This window comes from Pseudorasbora parva, chromosome 16, assembly GCF_024679245.1.
Source record: "Pseudorasbora parva isolate DD20220531a chromosome 16, ASM2467924v1, whole genome shotgun sequence".
NCBI classification, from domain to species: domain Eukaryota; kingdom Metazoa; phylum Chordata; class Actinopteri; order Cypriniformes; family Gobionidae; genus Pseudorasbora; species Pseudorasbora parva.
The window spans coordinates 32,529,538-32,553,405 of record NC_090187.1 but is presented as its reverse complement, the minus strand read 5'-3'; the positions used below and the strand labels follow the sequence as shown (position 1 = coordinate 32,553,405).

At 37.1% G+C, this 23,868-nt stretch overlaps 2 protein-coding genes across 2 annotated transcripts; both read right to left on the bottom strand.

The window, feature by feature from the left end:
* Window positions 1-3,683: 3,683 nt before the first annotated feature.
* LOC137043248 (vacuolar protein sorting-associated protein 37C-like) lies at window positions 3,684-5,121 on the bottom strand. Its single transcript, XM_067419439.1, has 2 exons — window positions 5,031-5,121; window positions 3,684-4,393 (listed from the first exon to the last, which is right to left on the bottom strand). Exons 1-2 carry the CDS (start codon window positions 5,119-5,121, stop codon window positions 3,684-3,686), a joined length of 801 nt encoding a protein of 266 aa, XP_067275540.1.
* Window positions 5,122-7,948: 2,827 nt separating this feature from the next.
* LOC137043247 (chitin synthase chs-2-like) lies at window positions 7,949-22,281 on the bottom strand. The gene is made up of 19 exons (XM_067419438.1): window positions 22,149-22,281; window positions 21,467-21,599; window positions 21,161-21,349; window positions 18,580-19,589; window positions 15,737-15,826; window positions 15,498-15,656; window positions 15,237-15,411; window positions 14,989-15,150; window positions 14,757-14,898; window positions 12,312-12,512; window positions 11,944-12,228; window positions 11,664-11,843; window positions 9,645-10,032; window positions 9,405-9,436; window positions 9,252-9,316; window positions 9,017-9,127; window positions 8,693-8,910; window positions 8,434-8,506; window positions 7,949-8,353 (listed from the first exon to the last, which is right to left on the bottom strand). The coding sequence occupies exons 1-19, from the start codon at window positions 22,175-22,177 to the stop codon at window positions 8,276-8,278; spliced, it is 3,720 nt and encodes a 1,239-aa protein (XP_067275539.1). The 5' UTR covers window positions 22,178-22,281; the 3' UTR covers window positions 7,949-8,275.
* Between the last annotated feature and the right edge of the window lie 1,587 nt (window positions 22,282-23,868).

The following is a 23,868-nucleotide window of genomic DNA, read 5'->3' as shown; positions in this document are numbered from 1 at the left end:
CCTTGCCACAGTCCATTAACATTCTCAAAGCAAATAATGCATATGTAGTGCTCTTTCTTCAATGGAAGAAGGTCTGCCATTGTTGACCTTCCATTTTATACTGTTGACATCAGACAACAGTTTAAAAAAGAAAAAAAGCCAGTTCATGACACCTTAAATATTTCCCCTCAGAACTATTTCGTTACATACACAAATTACAAACAATGTTTACACAAAAGAAAAATAAGATCAAGATCCCATCCCACGAACCTCTTTTAATATTCCCCAGCACCATTACTTCTATTGAAGAAGGTCAAATAATATATAATATATTGACATGCATTATACAGGCAATGGTTAAAGATAATAATCTTCATTTCTGTTCTACTGAAGAAAGAAACACACCTACATCTTGGATGCCGGTAAGCAGATAAGCATCAAATTTAGATTTTTGGGTGAACTATCTCTTTGAAAATCTAAATTTCTGTTCTACTGAAGAAACAAACACGCCTACATCTTAGATGCCCTGCCGGTGAGCAGATAAACATAAAACTTTCATTTTTGGGTCAACTATCCCTTTAAAGGCAGTGGCAGTTCTACACCACAGTAACTGGGAGACTATGCTCACATTAACATTATCTTTAAGGAAGTTAAATAGGTAGTTAACCAAAAATGTTAATTCTATCACCATTTGCTCACCCCCATGTCGTTCCAAATATGACTTTCTTATGTTGAACAGAAGTGAAAACCACTGAAATGGTTTGGCTAATAGGCTTACAGGTTTTTGGAACAACATGAGGGCATTACATTCTTAGGTTAGTCATACCACGTTACCAGAACGACAACCAGGAAAACCTGACAGAGAAAATAACATTGAACATGAAAACACCAAAACACATTGGCCCTCATTTATCAATCATGCGTAGAAACTGGTGTATATGTTGGCGTAAGATTATGCTTACACTCCTCTTACCGCCTGATTTATGAAGCTGTGCGCACCTCTGCAATTCAGGTGTACGCAATACTTGCCCTTGATAAATGCCGCGGCTGAAAACAGTCATTAGAATAACACGCCCCTATATATTCAAGTCTCTGCCTCCCCACGCCGTCATTTTACACCATGGACACTTGGAAGACGGCAAAGAAGCGAAACTTCTCCGATGTGGGGATCGGGCGCGTCTCAATCATCTTACTAGTCCACTAGTCAGGGCACTGATTAGGTCATAAGTCAATGGGCTGACTCCCTGATCAGTGCCCTGACTACTGAACTAGTGAGATGATTGAGACGCGCCCATCGAGACAATTACCAGGGAAGTGGAAAAAAGTTTTATTTGGGAGTTTAAAGAGTGGGATTTAAGGCACCCAAAAAACAAACAAATATGGACCCAAATTACGAGTACTGTTAATAGTGTGGAGGTTGAGAAGCGCATTCCAGCAGTTTAAAGGGTTACTTCACCGCTTTTTCATATTAAACTATGTTATTCCCTTAACTAAAACGAGTTGATACATACCTCTCTCGTCTCAGTGCGTGCACTTAATCTCTCTGACGCCCGGTGATGATCTGATAGCATTTAGCTTAGCCCACTAAACCCAGTTCATTCACTATGGAACCAAACAGAGATCAAGTTAGAAGTACCAAACACCTCCATCTTTTCCCTATTTAAATACAGTTACACGAATAGTTGAACGATCAAGTATGGTGACAAAATAAAACGTGGTACTTCTCTAATCAGATTAAAAAGGAGAACTATAATGTATGGCGGATTAGCATTCTGAGAGTACTTCGGCTCGGCGCAGTAAAAAGTCCCGGCTGAAACATCTTTCCTCACACCTCCCCCTCACTCTCTCATTTCTGTCAATAGGGAGATGTGAGAGAAGATGTTTTGGCCGGGACTTTTTACTGCGCCGAGCCGAAGTACTCTCAGAAGTGCTATTCCGCCATACATTATAGTTCTCCTTTTTAATCCGATTAGAAACGCGCCATGTTTTATTTTGTCACCATACTTGATCATTCAACTACTAGGGTTACTTCAGCGAATAGCATATGGCTTTGTATCAGTAGAAACCCTGGAGTATATTTAAATAAATGTGCTTTCCCCCCTCATGTCCCCCTAAGACAAGATATTTATGCATTTTATTTCTGGAAAAATTCCTCCTATCATGCAAATTGACAGTATTTGCATCATAGGAGGAATGTTTGGCCAAAGGCTAAAGACTACAGCCAGCAGAGGGAGCCATTTCCGCATGCTTTGAACCCGAGCATGAGGGATGGAGATCACACACTCAGAGCTCAGCTGGCAGCTGCAGGCACTCATTTAAAGAGCTATGGTGAGCAATGTAAGTCTTAACTTCTCAAATTAATTTCTATGAAAGTTAAGCTTGCAAAGGCATGAACTGAAACGTGCCAGACTGAACTCGCATTGTGAATGTATGGCACGAGTGTAGTTGCGATTACCTCAGCTCTCATCACGAGAGCTCATCAGCTCATTTGTCTCACTCTTGCAGTTAGTGCTCAGTGCTGTGATACTCGCGCGGTGCCTCACTCATTATATTGAACAGACACGTTCAGTTTTTAATTGTAGTGTCTTCTCCAACTCAGTCACAGTAATCAAGTTGGTGGCTTTGGGAATGGCCTCACAGGGCAGCGAAGCATTCTGGGAATTGTAGTCTTTCATCCCATGAGACAAAAATGCATTTTCTGTCTTTTCTCAGTCTAGAAGGCACCAAATTCAAAAATAATTTCACATTTCTACTGCATTGACGACCCAGTTTAAATACAGATTCATCTTCCCAGTGCTGAAGTACCCCTTTAATATGCAAACAGACTATGAATAAAATCATTAGCAAGGTCTAAGGATTTATTGTATGTATATATATATATATATATATATATATATATATATATATATATATATATATATATATATATATATATATATATATATATGTATAAGCTAGCTTTAATTCTTTATTGTGCTCACCAACTCGTCTCACATCCTCGAACGGTGAGAGAGAGAAGCAAAAAACATTCAAACGTTCACGTTACTTCCCATTCTCCCCAACCCTTAAAGTAACCGCATTCATTATATCTTATTCAGTGTTGCCACAGTTACTTTGAAAAAGTAATCTGATGACTGATTACTCCTTTAAAAGGTAACTTTTAAGGTAAGGTAAACTTTTAAAGTTTCTTTACAGATAACTTGATTTTAAAAGTAACTAAGTTGTTAACTGTAACGCTGAGTCAACAGAGTGGGGATCCAAATGCAATTTTATTGAGACAACAGTCCACAATTGAAGTCTGGAGGACAGGCAAGATCAACATACATGTAGGCAGTCCAAACAAACACAACAAGGCAGGGAATGTAGGCAAGAGAGCAGTCCAGAAACAGGCAGGTGATCAAAAACCAAGAGACATGAAACCATGATAGAACGCTCAGAATTGTAGTGGTTACACTTTACAAGACTTCGCAGTGAATGGCAGAGTGAACCAGGTTTATATAGACTGAAGTGATGAGGCTAATGGCACAAGTGTAAACAATCATGGCTGATGAGTCAGGGCAAAGGATTATGGGAAATGAAGTCTGGAATGGGGATAAATATTGAGGTGAAGGACTCCTCTGGTGGTGATCAGAGGGAACCCCAGAGGCCTGATTTGTGACAGAGCCCCCCTCCTAAGGAGTGGCTTCCAGACACTCCTATAATTGTCAAGAAGGGCGGTGGAAAGAAGGCAGGCCTGGGGGTGGGATGGGGGGCCAGGCCCATGGGGCGGAACAGGACCTGGGCCCTTGCTTGACATAGATTGGCCTGGGCCTGTAGGTGGACCTGGGCCATGGAACGTGGGCGGACCTGTGCCGTGGAGTGTGGGAGGACGGACCTGGGCCGTGGAGCGTGGGCGGACCTGGGCCGTGGAGCATGGGCAGACCTGGGCGTTTTAGAAGCCATGGAGGTGCAGGCCGTTCAGGGGACCACGGGAGCGCCGGACGCTCAGGAGCCCACAGAGTTGCCTCTGGACCTGTGATTGGGATCGGAGTCCTCTCTGGAGGCTGTTCCTTAGCTGACCACGGCAGGGCGAGGCACCTGGGCAGTGAGGGCAGAGCAAGAAGCCTGGGTGGCGAGGGCAGAGCAAGAAGCCTGGGCGGCGAGGGCAGAGCAAGGAGCCTGGGTGGTGAGGGCAGAACAAGAAGCCTTAGTGGCGATGGACGAGCCAGAGGCCTGGGCGGCGCATTCAGGATGGCAGCAACCTCCGGAATGTTCTCTGGGCTCAGGATCCCTGGACTCCTCCTTCTCCTCCTGCGCTTGCGCCGGTGAGTCCGGGGTATGGTTTCCATAGCTGCTGGAGACTCTGGCATGACGACCACCTCACATTGGCGTGGCAGCCGTCTTGTGCGCAGGTTCAGGTTGAGCAACCACAGGACTAGAGGGTCCAGGAAACACAGGACTAGCGATAATCAACACTGGACCCGGTAAACACTGTGAGGGGCCAAGCTCCGTGGCCGTCGGAGCTTGATGCACAGTGCCCCCTCCCAAAAAATATTTAGGGGTTAACCTCATCCTCTACCTCCCCAACAGTGTAGGAGGACCCACTTAGTAACAGTGCATAATCCAGAAACTGAACCAGTGATCATCGAGGACCTTCTCTGATGAGTTTGGATTTGTACTGATCATTGAGTCTGTGACAAAAAAAAGCCAATAAGGGCAAAATCAGGGAAGTCTGTTAAATAAGCAAGGTCCAGGAAATCTCGGGTGTGGTCCTCTAGTGGTCTTTTACCTTGCTTCAGATGGATGAGTTGAATTGCTGGATTCAAGTGTGGCGAAGTCTTCTGTAATGCTGAGTCAACAGAGTGGGGATCCAAATGCAATTTTATTGAGACAACAGTCCACAATCGAAGTCTGGAGTACAGGCAAGATCAATGTACATGTAGGCAGTCGAAACAAACACAACAAGGCAGGGAATGTAGGCAAGAGAGCAGTCCAGAAACAGGCAGGTGATCAAAAACCAAGAGACATGAAACCATGATAGAACGCTCAGAATTGTAGTGGTTACACTTTACAAGACTTCGCAGTGAATGGCAGAGTAAACGATGCCTTGTGTGGTTTGTTCTTCTGCTCCCTGCCGTGGGACACATCCTCAATCAGCTTCATGAAGCCTTCACATGGTCCTATGTGTGCATGCTCCTTTTGACTCAGTAAACAAACGTCAAAATAAGAGTCTGCATGAAACTGAAAGTATATCAAATAAAAAATAAAAAATTAAAGTTTAAAAATTAAACTTAGGGTTCTTTCACACCTACCTTTATTTTGTCACCATACTTGATCGTTCAACTACTCGTGCAACTGTATTTAAATAGGGGAAACGTGGAGGTGTTTGGTACTTCTAACTTGATCTCTGTTTGGTTCCATAGTGAATGAACTGGGCTTAGGGAGCTAAGCTAAATGCTATCAGATCGTCACTGCAGAGAGATTAAGTGCACGCACTGAGACGAGAGAGGTATGTATCAACTCGTTTAAGTTAAGGGAATAACATAGTTTAATATGAAAAGGCAGTGAAGTATCTCTTTAAACCTAAATAAGAAAGCTATTGTCAGTTTGTCTGTCAGTTGGCAGGCAGTTCTGGTCGCTTTATTAAAAGTTGTTGCTGTGTGCACTGCAGTGTGTAAAGGAAAATAAAAATAGTTTTACCCTTCTGCTGACAAGTGTCGTGCCCCTCCCAACCCATTCACACATACAGATGATTTGACTATCGGTCGACCATAGAGAGATTCGAAAATTCTAATTCGAATGTCTAAATCCTTAATCGAGGACACCCCTAATTCATACATGTAATTAACTCTGTTGGCAGCTTATTCCACTGTCTGATGGCTACGTTTAAGAAAGCTGAGCCATCAAGTGCTGTTTTACATAGTGGTATCTTACACTCGCCCCGAACAGCCAACCGAGTGGCTCAAGGTGGATTTTCTGAGCTCAGTAAGATAACCTTTTTTCACCCCCCCAAAAAAACAGTGTAGAAAATAGCCTATTACTTATTTGTTATGATGTTTTTAAATGTAAAAACCACACGAACATCATTAGTTGACCTCAGACAACAGTATAACATTTTTTAAAAAGCCAGTTCATGACACCTTTAAAGGTGCCCTAGAATGAGTTGAAACAATATGTTAAATTATTCTCTGATATCTACATAGAGGGTACGTGGCTTATTTAAGGGCAAAAATTGTCCAGATACAGGTTTACAGGTCCATATACAACCCTATAAATTGTCCCTATATGTAATGCTCTGTTTTTGTCTTATTTAGAAGGGTCATGAATATTAATGTTGAGCTCTGCTCTGATTGGCTTATTTCAACAGCGAACCGCACAGTTGTTCAGCGAAGTGGCTTGTGAGTCCTGACCATCCTGACAGAACACAGACCGACGGAATGACACTTTAAGCAGAACATCTCAAATGGAGATTGATAAATTGCAGCCTACTTGTTTATTGGTATTTTCATCATCCGCGTGCGAGAAAGAGCTTGCGTACTTGCAGTTGCCAGATTTCAGTAATTGAAATCCCCCAAACAGAGCTTTTCTATGAAAAGAACCTGTATACTATCCGGTCTTTTACCTAAACATGTTCAATCTGGCAACCATATGCACGCGAGCTCTCTTTCGCGCGTAGATGATCTGAAAACACCAATAAACAAGTAGGCTGCATTTTATTAAGATGTTCTGCTTAAAGTGTCATTCAGTCTAAATTTTAGACTTGTCTTTTTTCGTGAACGATATTGCATGTTTATATAACGTTAGTCACAATGTAGGCTACGCAATGACTGTGATGTACTCTCAAAAACAAGCATGCAAAAACATCATAGGCCTACTTCAGTTCTCAAAAATATGAATATATAACTTATATTTTTACTAAATGAATAGCCTTGTCAAATGTCTGTCGTTTTAACTTATATGGTGGAAAAGGTGACGTTTGGTAGAAGGATCGAGTGAATGATCTGTAAGCAATTAGCATATTTACGGTTGTATTTCGTAATACAAAATAATATTAACCTTTGTCATTAGACACACTATTTAGTTTTTTATGGTACTTTGAGTTTCCTGCTGTTACTGTTCTAGCATCTTGCGTTTTCTAGACAATGCGGCCTCTCTAAGAAACTTTCAATTTAATCAGAAATAGTTTAAACAGTCAATAGCGAAGCGAAGCTTGCTTGAAATGGGCCGAACAAACAAATGATTTTGAATTAAATTGTTGTGGTATCCGATTATAATAAACCTCAACCATGACTGTTGACATATGAAAAGTCTTCACGTCTCCTGCACAGCCTGGATCATAATGTGTGTCTGAGCTGCTGTTTTTGCTATCCTCAAATGTCATTTGATGATTCGGCTGCGTCAGTTCCGCCTGACAATGAACATGTTTGGACATATGCAAATGTTGGGGGCGTGCATATAAATCATCCCCAACGCTTGTCACGGTTGGGTTTATGTTGAAAAGCACTTAATTTTCCGTGGTGTTTTTGATTCATGAGATTTACATATGAAGGAGGAGGCAATAGTGTTTGAGACTCACAGTACGTGATGTCCATGTAGTGAACACTCATTATTTCACTATGGCAAGGTTAATTCAATTTTTCATTCTAGGGCACCTTTAAAATGCATCATTCATGTGCCACATCGATGGTGGCATAAAACTGGGCTCTATAACTGTTTCGTTTTTAAAGGATTCCTACTGTAATGTATAACTGTGTATTTTGTTGTAATTTATTGTAACCAATATATAAAATGATAAAAGAACAACAACAACAAAATGTCACACTTTTCAACAGGTGGCACAAAAAGTGAATCCAAGTTTACAAGTATGGAGACAAACTGGACTTCTATTCAGTAACACCCAGAGTCACAATGAAAGAATAGATAATTAATTTAATATTTAAATACACAAAATATGTACAAAAAAATCATTAAACATTTTTTTTTTGTCAATTTAACATGTAACATAATTGCCTTCAAAGCCAACTTCTTAATGTTCATAATATCCAACCCTTTTCTGCAAAAATAATGTAACATCCTTCACTGGGGGATTTTCTTAGCCAATATTATCTGATATAGGTGATTGATAGTGATTAATTTACTGTCTGATATAGGTAATTGATTGTGATTAATTTACTGTCTGATATAGGTGATTTATTGTAATTAATCTTGTGATTAATTGGCATATCATGTAATTAAATTGAATCTTTTTTAAATTTTCAACAAGACATTAAGGTTTACACTAAATAAATAATTCAGAACATTTCATTATTACTAGTATCTATACTGGAGCCACAACACTTCCTGAGTCTGGCTCATACGACTCTTGCTGGTGGTTTGAATCCTGGACCGGCGTACCCTATTGAAAGATGGACATTGTAAAAAGAACCGCAAAAGAACATTTAAAATGTTAATTTTGTGTGTGATCCATTGGCTCACCTGTTGCGGCTGCTTTTTATCCTCTTTAATTTTTGAATCAGTATACGCAACAAAATGGATTAATGTGTAGATTCTGAAACAAAAGAACATAATACAACTGAATGAACAGACTTTAGACTGGTAAGGGTTAGGCTTTATAATATATTGTATGATCCACTTGTAGTTTAGTGAAAAAATTATTTAAAAAAAGATCTGACAATTTTAAGCATATAAAACAGAATCGCCCAGTGATAGTGATTTGATTCTTTTGTTTAGTTACCTGTGGTATATCATTGCAAGAAATTGCACTAGCAGCAATGATGCGAAGCTCAGTAGAAACATCAGTGCAATTGGATCAATGGAAAGCACTTCTGTTGGGGATTGAGTCCCATTAGGATAGATTTTTGGGATCTTTATGGAGACTGTGTCACCAATTGCCTGAAGGAAGAAAGTTGCCGCTAGCCAAAGTGCATTGCAGAAGAAAAAGGCAAATGTAACCTGTATGAAAAAGAAAAGAAAAACAGCATGTAAAACATTACTGTTCCAGAGAATTTAGACAAAAAGTAATTTGTGCAAGTCATATTGACACGCTTATGAGGCTTACCTTATTTCGAAGTTCTCTCAGTTCATTAGCAATTTTTTCCTGTTGTTCTTTATTCTCTTTAAGAGGTTCTAGATATTTTTTTTGCAATTCTGTCCAGAAATGGGTTTCATCCTGCATGTTGTGAAACAGTACATAATATAATATAATATAATATAATATAATATAATATAATATAATATAATATAATATAATATAATATAATACAATATAATATATTTCTTTAAATTTGTCTTACCGTTAGAAGTGTATCTTCTTTCAAATGAAAGTCGTATGATTTCTCTTGCAGATGTTCAATCCAAGCTTTTGGAATTAAATAACAGTTTTAATGGTTGTCAAATTCAGTCAATAGCTAGAATATTAGAATATTAAGTATGGAAGTCATACTTACTTTGATGTGGAATGGATGGGAACTCATGGGCGCTGTTGATATTGTAGGGATACATTTATTATTATTATTATTATTATTATTATTATTATTATTATTATTATTATTATTATTATTATTATTATTATAAGTAGTAGTAGTAGTATAATAAAAAAACAAATCTATATAAAAATAGTTTCTAGATTCTATTAGTAAGTAATTCTACATAAGTAGATAGAATTGGCATAAAACATTTTGTTTTACCTTTGTGTTTCCAAAGCAATGTCTAGCCTTTCAGTGTTTGTTATAGTTTCTGCTGGTATTAGCTCCTTGTTTAAACCGTCTTCAGATTCCAAACATGGACATTTGCAGCATGTGGCATTCATGAGCTTCTTCTTGATGGTATCGACTGCCGTAGTCTTACCCTGGCCGCCAGTTTCACGAGTGCCCCATGTGACATTGTTCATGTTGACCATAGTGTAAATGGCTAAGAGTAAATACCCGCTGGGAATGCAGATGAAGTATAACAATCCATAGATGACCAGTGAGAACTCCTGAGGGTGTAAAGCTGCCGTGATGAGGTACAACAACACCATGCTGATGAGGAACAGACCACTGGGGGTCATAAAAGTATCTTGCAATACTAAATCACCTATGAGAGTTGAGATGAGGAGAGAAAGTATTATAGATAGAGAAGCATCTGTCAAACATAAAGACATTCAGCTACTTTATATGTTCTCTTCCTTTAGTCACTGTCTTTGATTCCAATCCTAGATAGTACCTCTATATTTTAGCAGATATGTATGCAGTATAAATGTGCAGTCTAAAATATACACTACATATCAAAGGTTTGGGGTCTAATGTTTTTGAAAGAAGTCTCTTATGCTGACCAAGGCTACATTTATTTGATCAGAAATATAAAAAACTGTAATATTATTACAGTTTAAAGGGACTGTATTCTATTTAAATATATTTAATTTTCAGAAGCTAATGTACTAATTTGGTAGCCTAGAAATCTAGACGCACCTTAGCGGCAGCAAATATAATTTGCAGTCAGGGTAGTCTAGCAACTCTCTGTTGGCTTACAAGCTTGAAAAACCAAACTCTGGTCAGGCCAATCACATCGTGTATAGAGTAGGTGGGCGGGCTTAGAGTTTTGACGGTTCCACGTGCTACTAGTAAACACATAAGCTGGTGAATAGCGGTCTTTCAAATTGACCTAAACTCTGGAAGACTTGGAGTTAAGCGTTTCTTTGAGAAAACGGTAGAGAACGGTTCTGAAGTAATCTTAAAAAAGGAAGATGTGTTCTGAGTTTTGCAAAAGTTTCATCTATCAACTAAGTCTGCTTCACCTTCTTTGTTGCTCTGGTTGGTTGTAGCACTATCCTATTGCGAGCAGCAGGGCCGTAACCACAATAAACATTGAGGGGGACAAGTCCCCCCCCAAAAAATTATAAAGAGCCGAATTGTCCCCCCCCCCCCCAATATTTTAAATTATTGCACTGCTCTTCTGCACTTTATTACGCAGCACTCTGTGTGTTGTTAGGATGACAAAAGGGTTTAAAAGTTACATTTTAGTCTGGTTTGCCTCAGTTGTTTAATTTCATTGTCAAAATGATTGAGATGGCCAATCAAATAAAAGTTGGCAGGGTTTACATTCTCTTTTGGCTTTGGCTCGTGCACACTGCACTGTTTTTGAACACACACAGATGAGGGCATCAATCTATCACATATCATAGAGGAGAGAGACTCTATTCTTTCTGGTAAAATCACAAAACAAAGTGCATACAAAATGTGTCTTTGCTCTTAATCACTGATGAACATATTTGATTTTAATGAAGAAGGGGAAAAAAACAAACCTATATGAGTAGGGATTAGAACCCGGAAGCTTTGACGCGATTTACAAAAATTCTACCACAAGACCACTATCTAAGTGTTTATTCATGTGAAGAATCTCAGGACTAATAATATATTTGAAGCAAGTTACTGCAAATATTGTTTGCAAACAGTCCCAAAAGGATTATTTCCTAACTAAGATTAGACCTACAATTTCGTTCACTGTCCTGTTTCTTTATGCTTTATAAAAATAAAATAATGCCCCCCCTAGAAACAATTATAATTACTATCAACATCGAAAATAGTTACTATTGTGATATGAGTTCACATACAGTTCAGTGTTGACTTGTATGTCAATACTGAATAAAATGGGGTGTTTAAAGAACAAAACATTTTAAAAAAGGTTCTAAATCGTGTTTTACACATGAAAAAAGAAACAGCAGTTACCTATTATGCAGAGAATGGCTCCCGCCATGAGAAATGCGTAGAGCACACTCATAACTGCTGCAATTGTAATCTGCGTGTCAGATTTCAGTTTGAAGCATAAGATGAGATAGATAGAAGGGGGCACTATGGCCAAGACAAGAGCTAAATTTTCATCCATTTTAAAAATGAACACGAAACTTCCTGCAAGATAAAGAAAGCACTTTAATATCCATATTGCTAAAACAGCATCATGTATCTAATGTGCATAAATGATTGACAATTTTTCCATGCAAAACCTTACCTGATATCATGAGACAGATTGTGGCAGGGCCCAAGATAGAAGCTGCCATGCTGATAATCTGGTACAAGATGTAAATTTTTGAGATAGAGCTGTTCCTCTGAGAGGTCTGTTCTCCTGAGCCCAAGAGATCGATGGTGTTGGCCATGGTAGAAGGTCCCCAGCGTCTGCGCTGGTTGTAGAACTCCTTAAAGTCCTGCGGCGCATTGGTGTAGGCATCAGATGCTGCATTATACTCAACCCTCCAGCCCTGCTGCAGCAGCAGAGTACACAACCAACGGTCCTCACCTGACATTACACCAAAAGGAGGGAGGATTAGTTTAGTCAAGGCCCAATTTGATATCATGTGGTTAGCTTCATGTAGACATTACCTTGATCATACTGGACGTAGTGGCTGGCTTCACTTGCTTTAGTTGTATACCTCTTCATGACGTTGTCGTCCATGAGTGCGGCTCCTCTGAAAAGACTGAAACATCCAGGGCTGCACAGTACGCAGCCGAACACGTGCTCCGCAGTCTTTTGCAGCCAGTGGCCTACCGCATATTCAAACTTCTGATACCACACCATGGGCCCTTTAAGTACATTATCTTAGTCAGTTTATCACATTTATAATCTATACATAAGTAGTTGCAAGTGCATTATTCTATAGAATATATTAATGGATCTCAGATTTGGTTAAATATTGTACCATATTTAATGTAGTGCATGTCTATATATGCATTTAGCTAAAGACAGATTAATTTGCTGAAAAATACACCACTATATTTGGATGCATGATTTTAGATGTCCAAAAACAAAAATATGCAAAGCTTTTTTCTTTAATTGTTTTATTTACTATTTATTTATAGTAAAAAATGTTCAAAAAATGAACATTGGGGAGCAGATGTCACAGTTACGAAAAAGGCCTTTGAAAAGCAAACTTTACCTTTTTGGTTGCTAGACATTAAAGGCACACTATGCAAGATTTTTGGTTTAAAATATCCAAAAACCATTACAACAATGTTAGATATTTTGTTGACTTGTGTACTTACATTATACCAAATATTATCAATAACATCATCCCCGCGTTACCCTCGATTTCTGGATTTATGATTGTGTTTTATTAGGCAGGTGAGCAACTGTTTGGATACATTCATCGATAGAAAACTCATCATTGTTATATGGTTCCACACGGTTAGTCTTATTATTGAAATCACCTTTTCTTGATTTACCACGAGTCCCATATTTTACCATGCCTAATATTGATCTAGCTTACTGTAGTGTGCAACAAGTATCTCATAGTAGCCGCCGAGTGAGCGCACAGAATAGCATTATAACATAACTTTTAACACACGCAAATAAATCTAATGTGATAGGAAAGGAAGTGGTCATCTCCGGTATAATAAAAGCTTAGTGAAATCAAGCCGTTATCAAGCTACGCCTTTGTTTTGAATAAGCGAAAAATAACATATTGTGGCTTTAAACAGAGAGATTGGAAACAGAGATGATTAACATAGTTATAAAACATAAATTTGATGGAAACAATAGATCTACCTAATATTTACACATGCAATGCGGTTCATGTAGAAGGGTCATTTAGGCCCTGGCCACAAAACAAGTCATCGCTGTTTACAAAAAACCAAATGGTCAAAAGGTATCATAAATGTAATGTGCGTACATTTATCCCCACAGATGATACATACAGCTCAGACATATTTGGGTGTTATTTGTATTGTTAACTATCTTGTTAACTATTCTTCACACTTCCTCTGTGCATGCATACCATTCAAACATTTGGGGTTGAGAAAAAAGTCTCATGCTCAAAAATTCAGTAAAAAAAAGTTTTACGAAGCTCGAGACAAATGTACATTTTGGAAAACATTTTTACCTATCATAAAACACAATTACATGGCCAAAACACTTTTACCAAGGACAAAACAAATTTGCATTTAGGAAAACAAGACGCAAATTTTTTTTACCAGTCCCAAACTAATTTACAATGACCGATTCTTAACGGAAAGGGAATGTACCACACAGCGGAAGTGACACGGTGAATGGAATACTGACCGCTGATTTGACAAGACATATGTCAATCATGACACACAGAAATTATACAGCCATGGCAGGAGAAAGTTGATTTGGTCATAGGTCATGTAACTGTGTTTTATAAAAGGTAAAAATGTTTTCCAAAATGTAAGTTTGTCTTGAGCTTCGTAAAAGTGTTTCACACTTTGTAATGTTGTTCTGCACTTCCCGGCCACCGTACAATGGCCATTAGTAGATATTAAATAATATGAAATTATTATTAAATATGAAATTATTAAATAATATTAAATAATATTAAAAATATATAGTATTTAAAATATGTATTATTATTATTATTATTATTATTATTATTTTAACATATTTTGTAATTGTAATTCCTGTGATGGCAAAGCTGAATTTTCAGCATCATTACTGCAGTCTTCAGTGTTACATGATCGTTCAGAAATCAGAAACATTTATTCTTATCAGTGATGAAAACAGTAGTGCTGATTAAAAAAGAAATATAACCGTGATATATTTCTTTCAGGATTCTTTGATAAATAGTAAAAAAAAAAAACAGCTTAGAAATCTAAATAGAAATCTTTTGAAACATTATAAATGTCATTTTTGATCAAATAAATGTGCCTTTTGCTGAAAGTATTAATTTCTGAAAAAAAAAAAAACTTTCTGAACCCACATTTTTTGAATGTAGAGTACATATTCTGTACTCTATATATTGAGAAACAATGATCATGAATCATAAACAATAAAATGACCTGATAACAATGGTTTATACTTTATATATATCTAACCTGTGCCTGTTGGATGAATCCTGCCACAGGCAGCCCCAACCTCTGGGTAGAGTTTCAGTCTGTCAATTAACAGCATGAGCGCACGCGGCTGGAAATCAGTATCCCCATCCAGGGCCAAGATATACGTGTTCTTCATTTCTTTCTAAGAAATATTAAAAGCATCCAGAGTATAGCTGATAATGTATTATTCACTAGATATACTAGTGGTGAAGTTTAAAGTTAAGACTCTAACCTTCAGTTCTTTCTTAAGGAACTTCAGTTCACCCTTAAGGGAATCCTGTTCTTCATTAAGGGAATCCTGTTCTTCATTAAGGGAATCCAGTCCTCCTTCTTTAAACCTTTTGTAGTACTGTCTGTGAAGTCTCCAGCCAAGAATGTAATACAAGTACATTATCTGCAAACATAGATGATTAGTTCTGGTTCTGAATGCAAAACATCTGAACCTGTGCTGTGTTTAACTGCATCTTTAATGACTCTTACCTGAGACCATCTTTTTTTGTGACGGATAAGCGTCTTGTCTTTGAGGTGAACCAGCATCACATTGCCTTTAGGGAGGATGTATTCCAGTCGACCTCCATAGGGCGTGTTTATGATCTTCTGACTTGGTAGTTGTGGCGACTGATCAAATATACACTTATCATCCTTACTGAAAATGCTAATGAATGTAAAGTATTAATAGATTAGTTTTTGTATATAAATTCTAAGTACATATAAACAGATCAGATTAAGGTGGATTCTTACGTGTAAACTTCTTTAACTACATCCACAAGAATTTCAGCGTATTCGTTTGCATGGCGCTGCCTTCCATTATCAACATCCATGAAAGCGTCATCAAAATAAATATGGAATTCAAACTCGACATCGCTCTGTTTGTTATTCTTTGGCCTGTATTTATCGAGCCTGGTAGTAAAAGAAATAGCATTGCAATTATAATTGAATTGAGACTGAATTTTACAAGTTGAGAAAGTGTGTATGTTTACCTGAACATAGAAATGATTATCTTCATCATTTCATCGTAGGTCTCATGCCACATCGTTGCACACAGAAACACTCTGATGGTTTCTTTTGCCCTGAGGAGAACATATTAAGAAATCAAAAGGAAAATTTACTCTCAGATATAAATATTTTTTTACTAACTTTGTCACATATGTACAATTTAAAGCAAGTGAATCAAGTGTTGACATACAGTAAGAGTATAAAGCTATACAGTTACTGTGCATGGCATATAGCCGAGATAATTTGGATTTGGAAGAATGTGATGAGATGTGTTTGAGTTCTTATTGAAATTCTATTGAAATTCAAACTTTGGATACTGTCACAGTTTAAAATGCTGAAACTTTTATACAACTAGAGGAGATACATGTGAGAATACTTTTGTGTGTGTGTGTGTGTGTGTGTGTGTGTGTGTGTGTGTGTGTGTGTGTGTCAGACAAAACATTTGAGAATGAGACTTTAGCAAAAGCTCAATTTTCTCTCATTTTAATCTCACTGACATTTTGACTTTAAAGAGATCTCGGTGACACTTTACAATAAGGTTTCACTTGTTAACACTAGTTAACAAACATTAACTAACCATGAGGAATACATTTAGCATTTATTAATTTGTGTTAATGTTCATTTATAAAAAATACAGTTCATTGTTTATTCATGTTAGTTCACAGTGCATTAACTAATGTTAACAAATACAAGTTTTGATTTTATTTATGTATTAGTAAATGTTGGAATTAATTAGCAAAAATTAATAAATGCAATTAATTAGAGTTCATAACTTATGTAGTTAACTAATTGTAGCAGGGTAAGTTCCCTCCCCTGTATTTAAAGTAATGGCCTATCAGTATTTGAGTCCTGTTTATTTAAGAGTGTGAGTTTGCTACCTGAGAATAAGTCATTGCCCTGAATAAGCCCTGTTCTGTGGCGAGAGCCACAAAGTATTGGATTGCTTGGTCTGCAGCCTTGCAGAGATATGCAGGCTGTTATTATTTGCAGTGGTTTTACAGTGTATTATTGATGAGCAGACTGAGGCTTTGTGAAACACTGAAACATTGGAAGCAGATGTGCATATTGTGTCAAAATCAATCTGACACCAGTCTTTGCGGTGAGCCCTGCTGGTTAGAAAAGTGTAAATGCAACAAAAACCCAGGCCAAACATGCATAAAAATAATTTGGGTTGCTTGACTGTAACCCTGTTCCCTGATAAAGTGGAACGAGATGCTGCACTGCTTTTAGTGCATTTGGGAAGTGTCTTATGTATAACATATGTATATAACACATATAACACATATAACACATTAATAAAATTGACCCGGAGGTATAGCCTCATTACCTTGATTAGATTGACAGGACAGTTCATTCAGGGGGTTTCCTAGCAACATAAAAAACTGCACCACGTTTTCAAACCTGAAAAACACGTTGTGTGATTGAGGTCTAACTCCTAATAAAGTTTTGAACTTTTTTTTTTTTTAGAAAGAGAGATATTTTCTAGGTGCACACTGTGGCGGAGGGGGCGTGGTTTTGCGAGTAGGATATTTTCATCATCAGAGGATTTTTTGGCCAGAGGCTAAAGACTACAGCCAGAAGAGGGAGCCATTTTTGTTTTCAACTCGCACATGGGTGATGGGAGATCGCACTCACAGCTCAGCTTGCAGCTGCAGCCTCAGGCATCCATGTAAACAGTGCGGCAGGCGGAGCAAAGTAAGTGTTTCAACTTCTCAAATTAATTCCCATGAAAGTTAATCTTCCAAAAGCATGAACTGAAAATGCGCCAGACTGAACACATACTGTAAATCTATGCCATGAGTGGAGTCGAGTTTACCTCAGCTCTCATCACGAGAGCTCATTCAGCTCATCAGGAATGTATTTTGACTCCTGCAGCATTTATGCTGTGTGACACTCCCTCAGCAGCTAAATTACATATTGAACAGTCAATTGTAGTACATTGTAGTATCTGTTCTCTAACTGAACTGATTTTATGAAAATGAACGCGGTCGAGGTGGGCAAGTGAAAGTGATCCAGTGATTCTTTAAGGGTGGCCTCACAGAGCAGCGAAGCATTCTGGGAATTGTAGTATTTCATCCCCATGAGAAAAAAATAAATTTTCTGTCTTTTCTCAGCCTAGACAGCACCAAATTCAAAAATAATGTCACATTTCTACTACATTAATTACCCAGTTTAAATACAGATTAATCTTCCCAGCGCTGAAGTACTCCTCTAATTTGATTAAAAATGTATAATTTATTTGATCAAGTTGCTTATTCTGTTATTTATATTCCTAATATCACATGTATTTATATATTTCTCTGTTTATTAATTTACACGTGTATATTTATTGATTTATTGATTTATTTACTTATTCATATATTGATTTATTTATTTTTAATTTATGCAGGTTTCGTCCTCCATATTACTACGTGTCTTTTGTTCAGACTAGTGTTCTTAATATACTGAAAATATCCCAGACCTTTTAAATATTCTTCTGCGTTTCTCCCTCGTTTTGACAGTTTGTTATATAGGGTTAGATTTTTAAAATCAAAGACTGACAGGGGAGCTTAAGCTCATTAAATGTGCAAATCTTATCCAATCCTAGCTATGGGCGTTTACTTCCAAGTCTCCAGTGTGTCACACCCATCAAAACCCAAGTTTTGGAGATTCTCAAAACCAATGTAGAAAATAGCCTATTACTTATTAGTTTTGATGTTTTTGAAAGGAAAAAAAACTACACGAACATCATTAGTTGACCTCAGACAACAGTATAAAAAAAGAAAAAAAGCCAGTTCATGACACCTTTAACAATATGCAGCCATACATAGAAAATTGTAACACTCACCCTTCTTTCTTCTTCTTTGACTTTGGGATTTCAAAACGGGTGTTCAGCAACATGGACTGTTCCAGAAACGCTCCTTCATACATGCGTCTCACAAACAGATTTTGGGTTCTTTCAATTCGATCGATCGTCAGAGTCCAGATGTAATATGTACTGAACATGAGTCCCAACCACCAGCTCAGAGCAGAGCCGATCAAACATGCCAGTCCTGCTGTACTCTTGGTTACCAAAATGTCCCTGGCGAGTAGAGTTTTTAAAGCATCTGTTAACATCAACTGCAACAATGTGCCAATGGATTTCTCCTGAATGTTCTCAAAACAGGTGGAGGGATCAGACTCTGTGAGTGTGACTGCAAATGGAAACAAAAACACTGCCAAAACTGCAATTGAGGCCATATATATGGGCAAGGCGAAGCTGATGCGCAGGGCGTGCATCTTGCAAGCCACAACTGCAAACCAGTGGCACAGGGCAGAGGATGCAATCTGGATGGCCACCAATAAAATAACAACCGTTTCTAAGCCGTCTTTGACCGATTTCCAGTCCTGACCTGAGAGAGGAACATAAGCTCCAACCACAGCTGAAGTAATCAGGATTCTCATCAAACTGGAGATGATGCACACCACATTACGGGTCTCAGCAATGTTTTCGGAAATGTCCTTTAGAAATTTGATGGAGAAAAGTGTGCTAAAGTTTTCCCACCAGTTGACAGAAACCAAGATGGTCCCTCCGATGGCAAGGCCAATTGACACTTTCATCTGAGTGGAGCTTTCGGACGCCAGATAACTGACTACAAAAAGGACATAACCCAGGATGATTAAGAAAATGGAGCATATGGGGAGCAATATAAACCATTTCTTCTCTTTGGCAAAGCAAATAGCGACGACCTGGAACACTGCTGACAGGATGCTCACGCTGTTTAGGATCATCACATTAGTGACAATGTCAAAGTATGGCATGGCTGCTATTGTTAGAAATGCAGCTCCCAATGCTACCAGGAACTCAACAGACAGGACCTAGAGCAAAGGTCAAATCAGAGTTAGAGAGTTATACAGCAAAAACAGTCAGGTTCATCACCAATGTTCCCTCTAATTTCTTTTCTTACTGAGCAAAATTTTCTCTATTGGGCTGACATTTTTGTCATCTGAGCAAAAACATTCTTTATACCAGACTTGTACAGCGTAGCTCCGAAAACGGTAGGCACATGTTTAATCATGCAGTAATAACTTTTAACTTTGATCCCCACATAAAGTTTGAGCGCAGCATCTTGGGACATGTGGTTTACACCTCACAGCCAGTGGAAAAGAATCCGGATAGAAGTCATATCCTGATTATTTTCCACTGGCTGTGAGGTGTAAACCACATGTCCCAAGATGCTGTTCTCAAACTTGACATCATCAAACTTCACCTTTGTTTTGAATAGGCGCCCTCTAGTTGACGGAAAAGTTACATAGTGCAGCTTTAAATTGAAAAACGAATGAACGCAAAGTATATGGACCCGCCTCTTTTATTAATTCAGCTAGGTTACTTGATCATTAGTCATTTATTTGTTTCACTTTTCACCTCATTTACTCATTTATTTAATATTTACTTAATTATATTATCGCAGACATTGTAAACTGTTGTCCATCATTTGACAATTGGTGATGAATATGAAATGCCAAGAATGCGAAATGTCATGTCGCAATATGGAAATGCATTTTTCTGTTTTAAATCATAAGGGTGAGTCAGTGAATTCACAGCAGAAAGTGAAAGTAAAATCTGACGAGCTTTCGGCGCATAGGCTATTCTCAGAAAAAGACCATAAACTACTTCAACATAAAAATGTTTAGCTGTCTTAATTTATTTTCATAATATTTCTCTTGTAGCCCATATAGCCTATTAAAAATAATAAGAAAAATAGACCTATTTCGTGTTAAACAAGTTGGTTTTTTAAAATAAAGCTGCTACTTTTCATTGACACTAGGCTATTATTGCAATTTTCTGATATATTAAAGACTGTTATTTTTTTTTAATGGCTTTTTTATTTTATTTAAGTAGGCTAATTAATTGTATAATCGGCCTAAATGTTTTAAAATAATTTAGGCCTAATTTTAATGAGGACGAGAAGCCTATAAGCTATTTAATCTTTTATTATGCAGTATGTAGGTTATTATATTGATGCGTTATGAAGTTGTTGTGGGGCATATTAAAAGTAGCCTAGGCATAATATCAATTTAATAATAAAAGTAGGCTTATAAAATTTTAATTTAAAATAATTTAGTAAAAAATACATTGGAAATGCTAAATCCTATTGATATCGATAGCTGATGCATTTAACTAGCCTATATCATGGCCTATCGGCACAACCTGGCACGGTGGGTTTATCGTACACAGGCTATTTCACACGTATAGTGTGAGCAGTCAACGGACCGTACACTGTGAGCACATAAACCGTGAGCTTTGGCTTTACATCGTTTGTGATTTACTCATACATTGTAAGTAGGTAACCTTGCTGAAATCTCATAGAAATCACACAGTGTATGTCTAGCTTTAGAGGGAACATTGTTCATCACCTACATTTGTTCATCAAAAACAGTTTGCTTACCCAAAAAATAGTGTTTTTAGAGGGCATGGTCGCCCCCTTGAAAATTAACTTCCACATGCTTTTTAGCAGAAGGAGAACACTCGGCCCAACCAGAACGAAGCCAATGCCAAGTAGAGCGGTCGTCTTTTTTTCTGAACATATAATCTGAGTTTGATTGTTCCCAAATGTTATCAAAAGCAGAAACGATGTCTGTAAAAAATAAAAAGTTTCAGTCTAACTGAGAATTTTGTTTAGTATTCAATAGACAAGTTAAATGTAATTCTATCATCCAATAATGATTAGCCAATGATTAATAAAGCAACTCACTTTACTGAGCAGCGCAAGGCCAAAGACAAGTAGGCCAACGATGGCACACGAGAACCATTTCAAACACTGCGCTAGTTTCTTTGGTTTCTCATATTCAATGATTGGCTCCTCTTTGAACGCATCCCAAGATCGCCTGTTTTGGAAGAAAAAAGAATGCAATAGCATAATGGAAAATTGAAAGTTCAATTGAATGAACAATTTAAAAGATGTACAATGATAATTAAATAGTGAGTAAATAAATAAAAACTCTCTTTATGTATCATGATAGAGAGAATGTGTGTGTGTGTATATATATATATATATATATATATATATATATATATATATATTTAACCTTTTATAAAGGACTTTTTTTTAATTAAATATAGGCTATGCTTCAGCTATCCCTTTAAATTCTTAAATTTGATCAATAAATTAAATTAGAATAAGACACTACAGGGGTTGTTACCAAACAAATTAAATAATTTACACTGAAAATCAACACACACACACACACACACACACACACACACATATGAATACTCTGGCATACATATACATATTTACACTTATTTAATTGGAATATTAAATATAATTTTCATATTAAATGGAATACCACAGTACAGTGTGAAATAAGCATTTAGCTGCATAATTATATGTTTGTGGAAATCTAGATTTTAATTATCTAATATTAGTTGATTACCTGAATTCATGTGTCTGCTGGTCTTCCATACTGATGTTTGCTAAGCAGTGAAGACCTCTGAAATAACCATCTGTAAAACAGATCAGAGCCTTATAAACAGATGGGAGGGAGCACTACGCTATTATTATTTTGACACGTTTTACATGCTTCTTTATCCTTCCCCATAAATCATCTTCCTGTCCAAGTTCAGTGTAATTTACCACTCCCTTTGATGATGAAAGTGTTTGTGTAAATATTTTAATCAACTTCCTGCATAGCTAAACAAATGTGAGAAACCCCTACTAATTAGCCTAGATTATACAAAGACACACTTAAAGAGAAGAAATACTGTAATCAATGTACATGAATCCATATTAAACCATATGGCTCATGGCAAAACAGTGATGTCTGGAGACATGAAACAATCGGTTTCTGCGAGAAACCGAACAGTAGTCGTTATTTTTTACGTCATTTCAGACGAATCTCATCTAGTATTCCCCAGCACCATTATGTCCCTCATGTTGTTCCAAAAACCTGTAGACCTAATAGAATCAAGTCAATATATCAGTTAGCCAAAACATTTCAGTGGTTTTTAATTCTGTTCAACATAAGTCATATTTGGAACAGCATCGGGGTGAGGAAATGGTGATATAATTTACATTTTTAGGTTAACTACCTATTTAACTTCCTTAAAGATAATGTAAATGTGTGCCCCCCGCCTGGTCTCCCAGTTACTGTGGTGTAGAACTGCCTCTGCCTTTAAAGGGATAGTTCACCCATGAAAATTAGATGTTTATCTGCTTACCCCCAAGGCATCCAAGATGTAGGCGTGTTTGTTTCTCCAGTAAAACACAAATAAAGATTTTTACCCTCCAACCGTTGCTCGTATAATGCATGTCAGTGGAGTGTTTTTATTATTATACAAATAATATTCCTCATTAGTGCCCGCGTGGATCGGTCGAATGAGGAATATATATATATATATATATATATATATATATATATATATATATATATATATATATATATATATATATATATATATATATATATATATATATATATATTTTTTTTTTTTTTTTTTAATTATTTAATATTAGTTGATTATCTGAATTAATATATATATATATGATTGTGCAGGATTTTGACCTTTTTGACAAAAGTAATGGCGTTGGGGAATACTAAATGAGATTCATCTGATATGAGGTAAAAAATAACAATTACGGTTCGATTTCTTGCAGATGAAAGACCTAAGACATCAATGACTAACATGGACAGCAGTAATCTAATTATTGACCTTATTCTGTCTTAAACACTATTATTAAGTGTTTACATGAGTGGCTTTTAGAATACTCCGTTCAGCTTTACATGTTATAGAACAAAGATTGATTAATGGCACATCATTACGTCCCCATGCCATGCTACGTTCTCCAACATCCAATCATAGCGTGACTTTGACAGGTCTGTTCAAACTAATGGGCTCAGGAAACCCGCTGTAACTTTACTTGCTGGTGTTGCTGTTGGACAGTGTTACTTTACATTAAAAAGTATAAAAATCACGTATTTTTATAAAATTGCATATACATTTAAGTTATTCTATTTTTGTAATATTATGTATTGTCTTTTTCAGTTTTTTTTTTTTTTGAAGAGACACTGCCCCTCTTTCCTCTTTCTTGACAGCCTACATTTAGAATAATAGCTATGCTTGGTGAAAAAGGTTTAAAAATCGTGATTGTTTTTC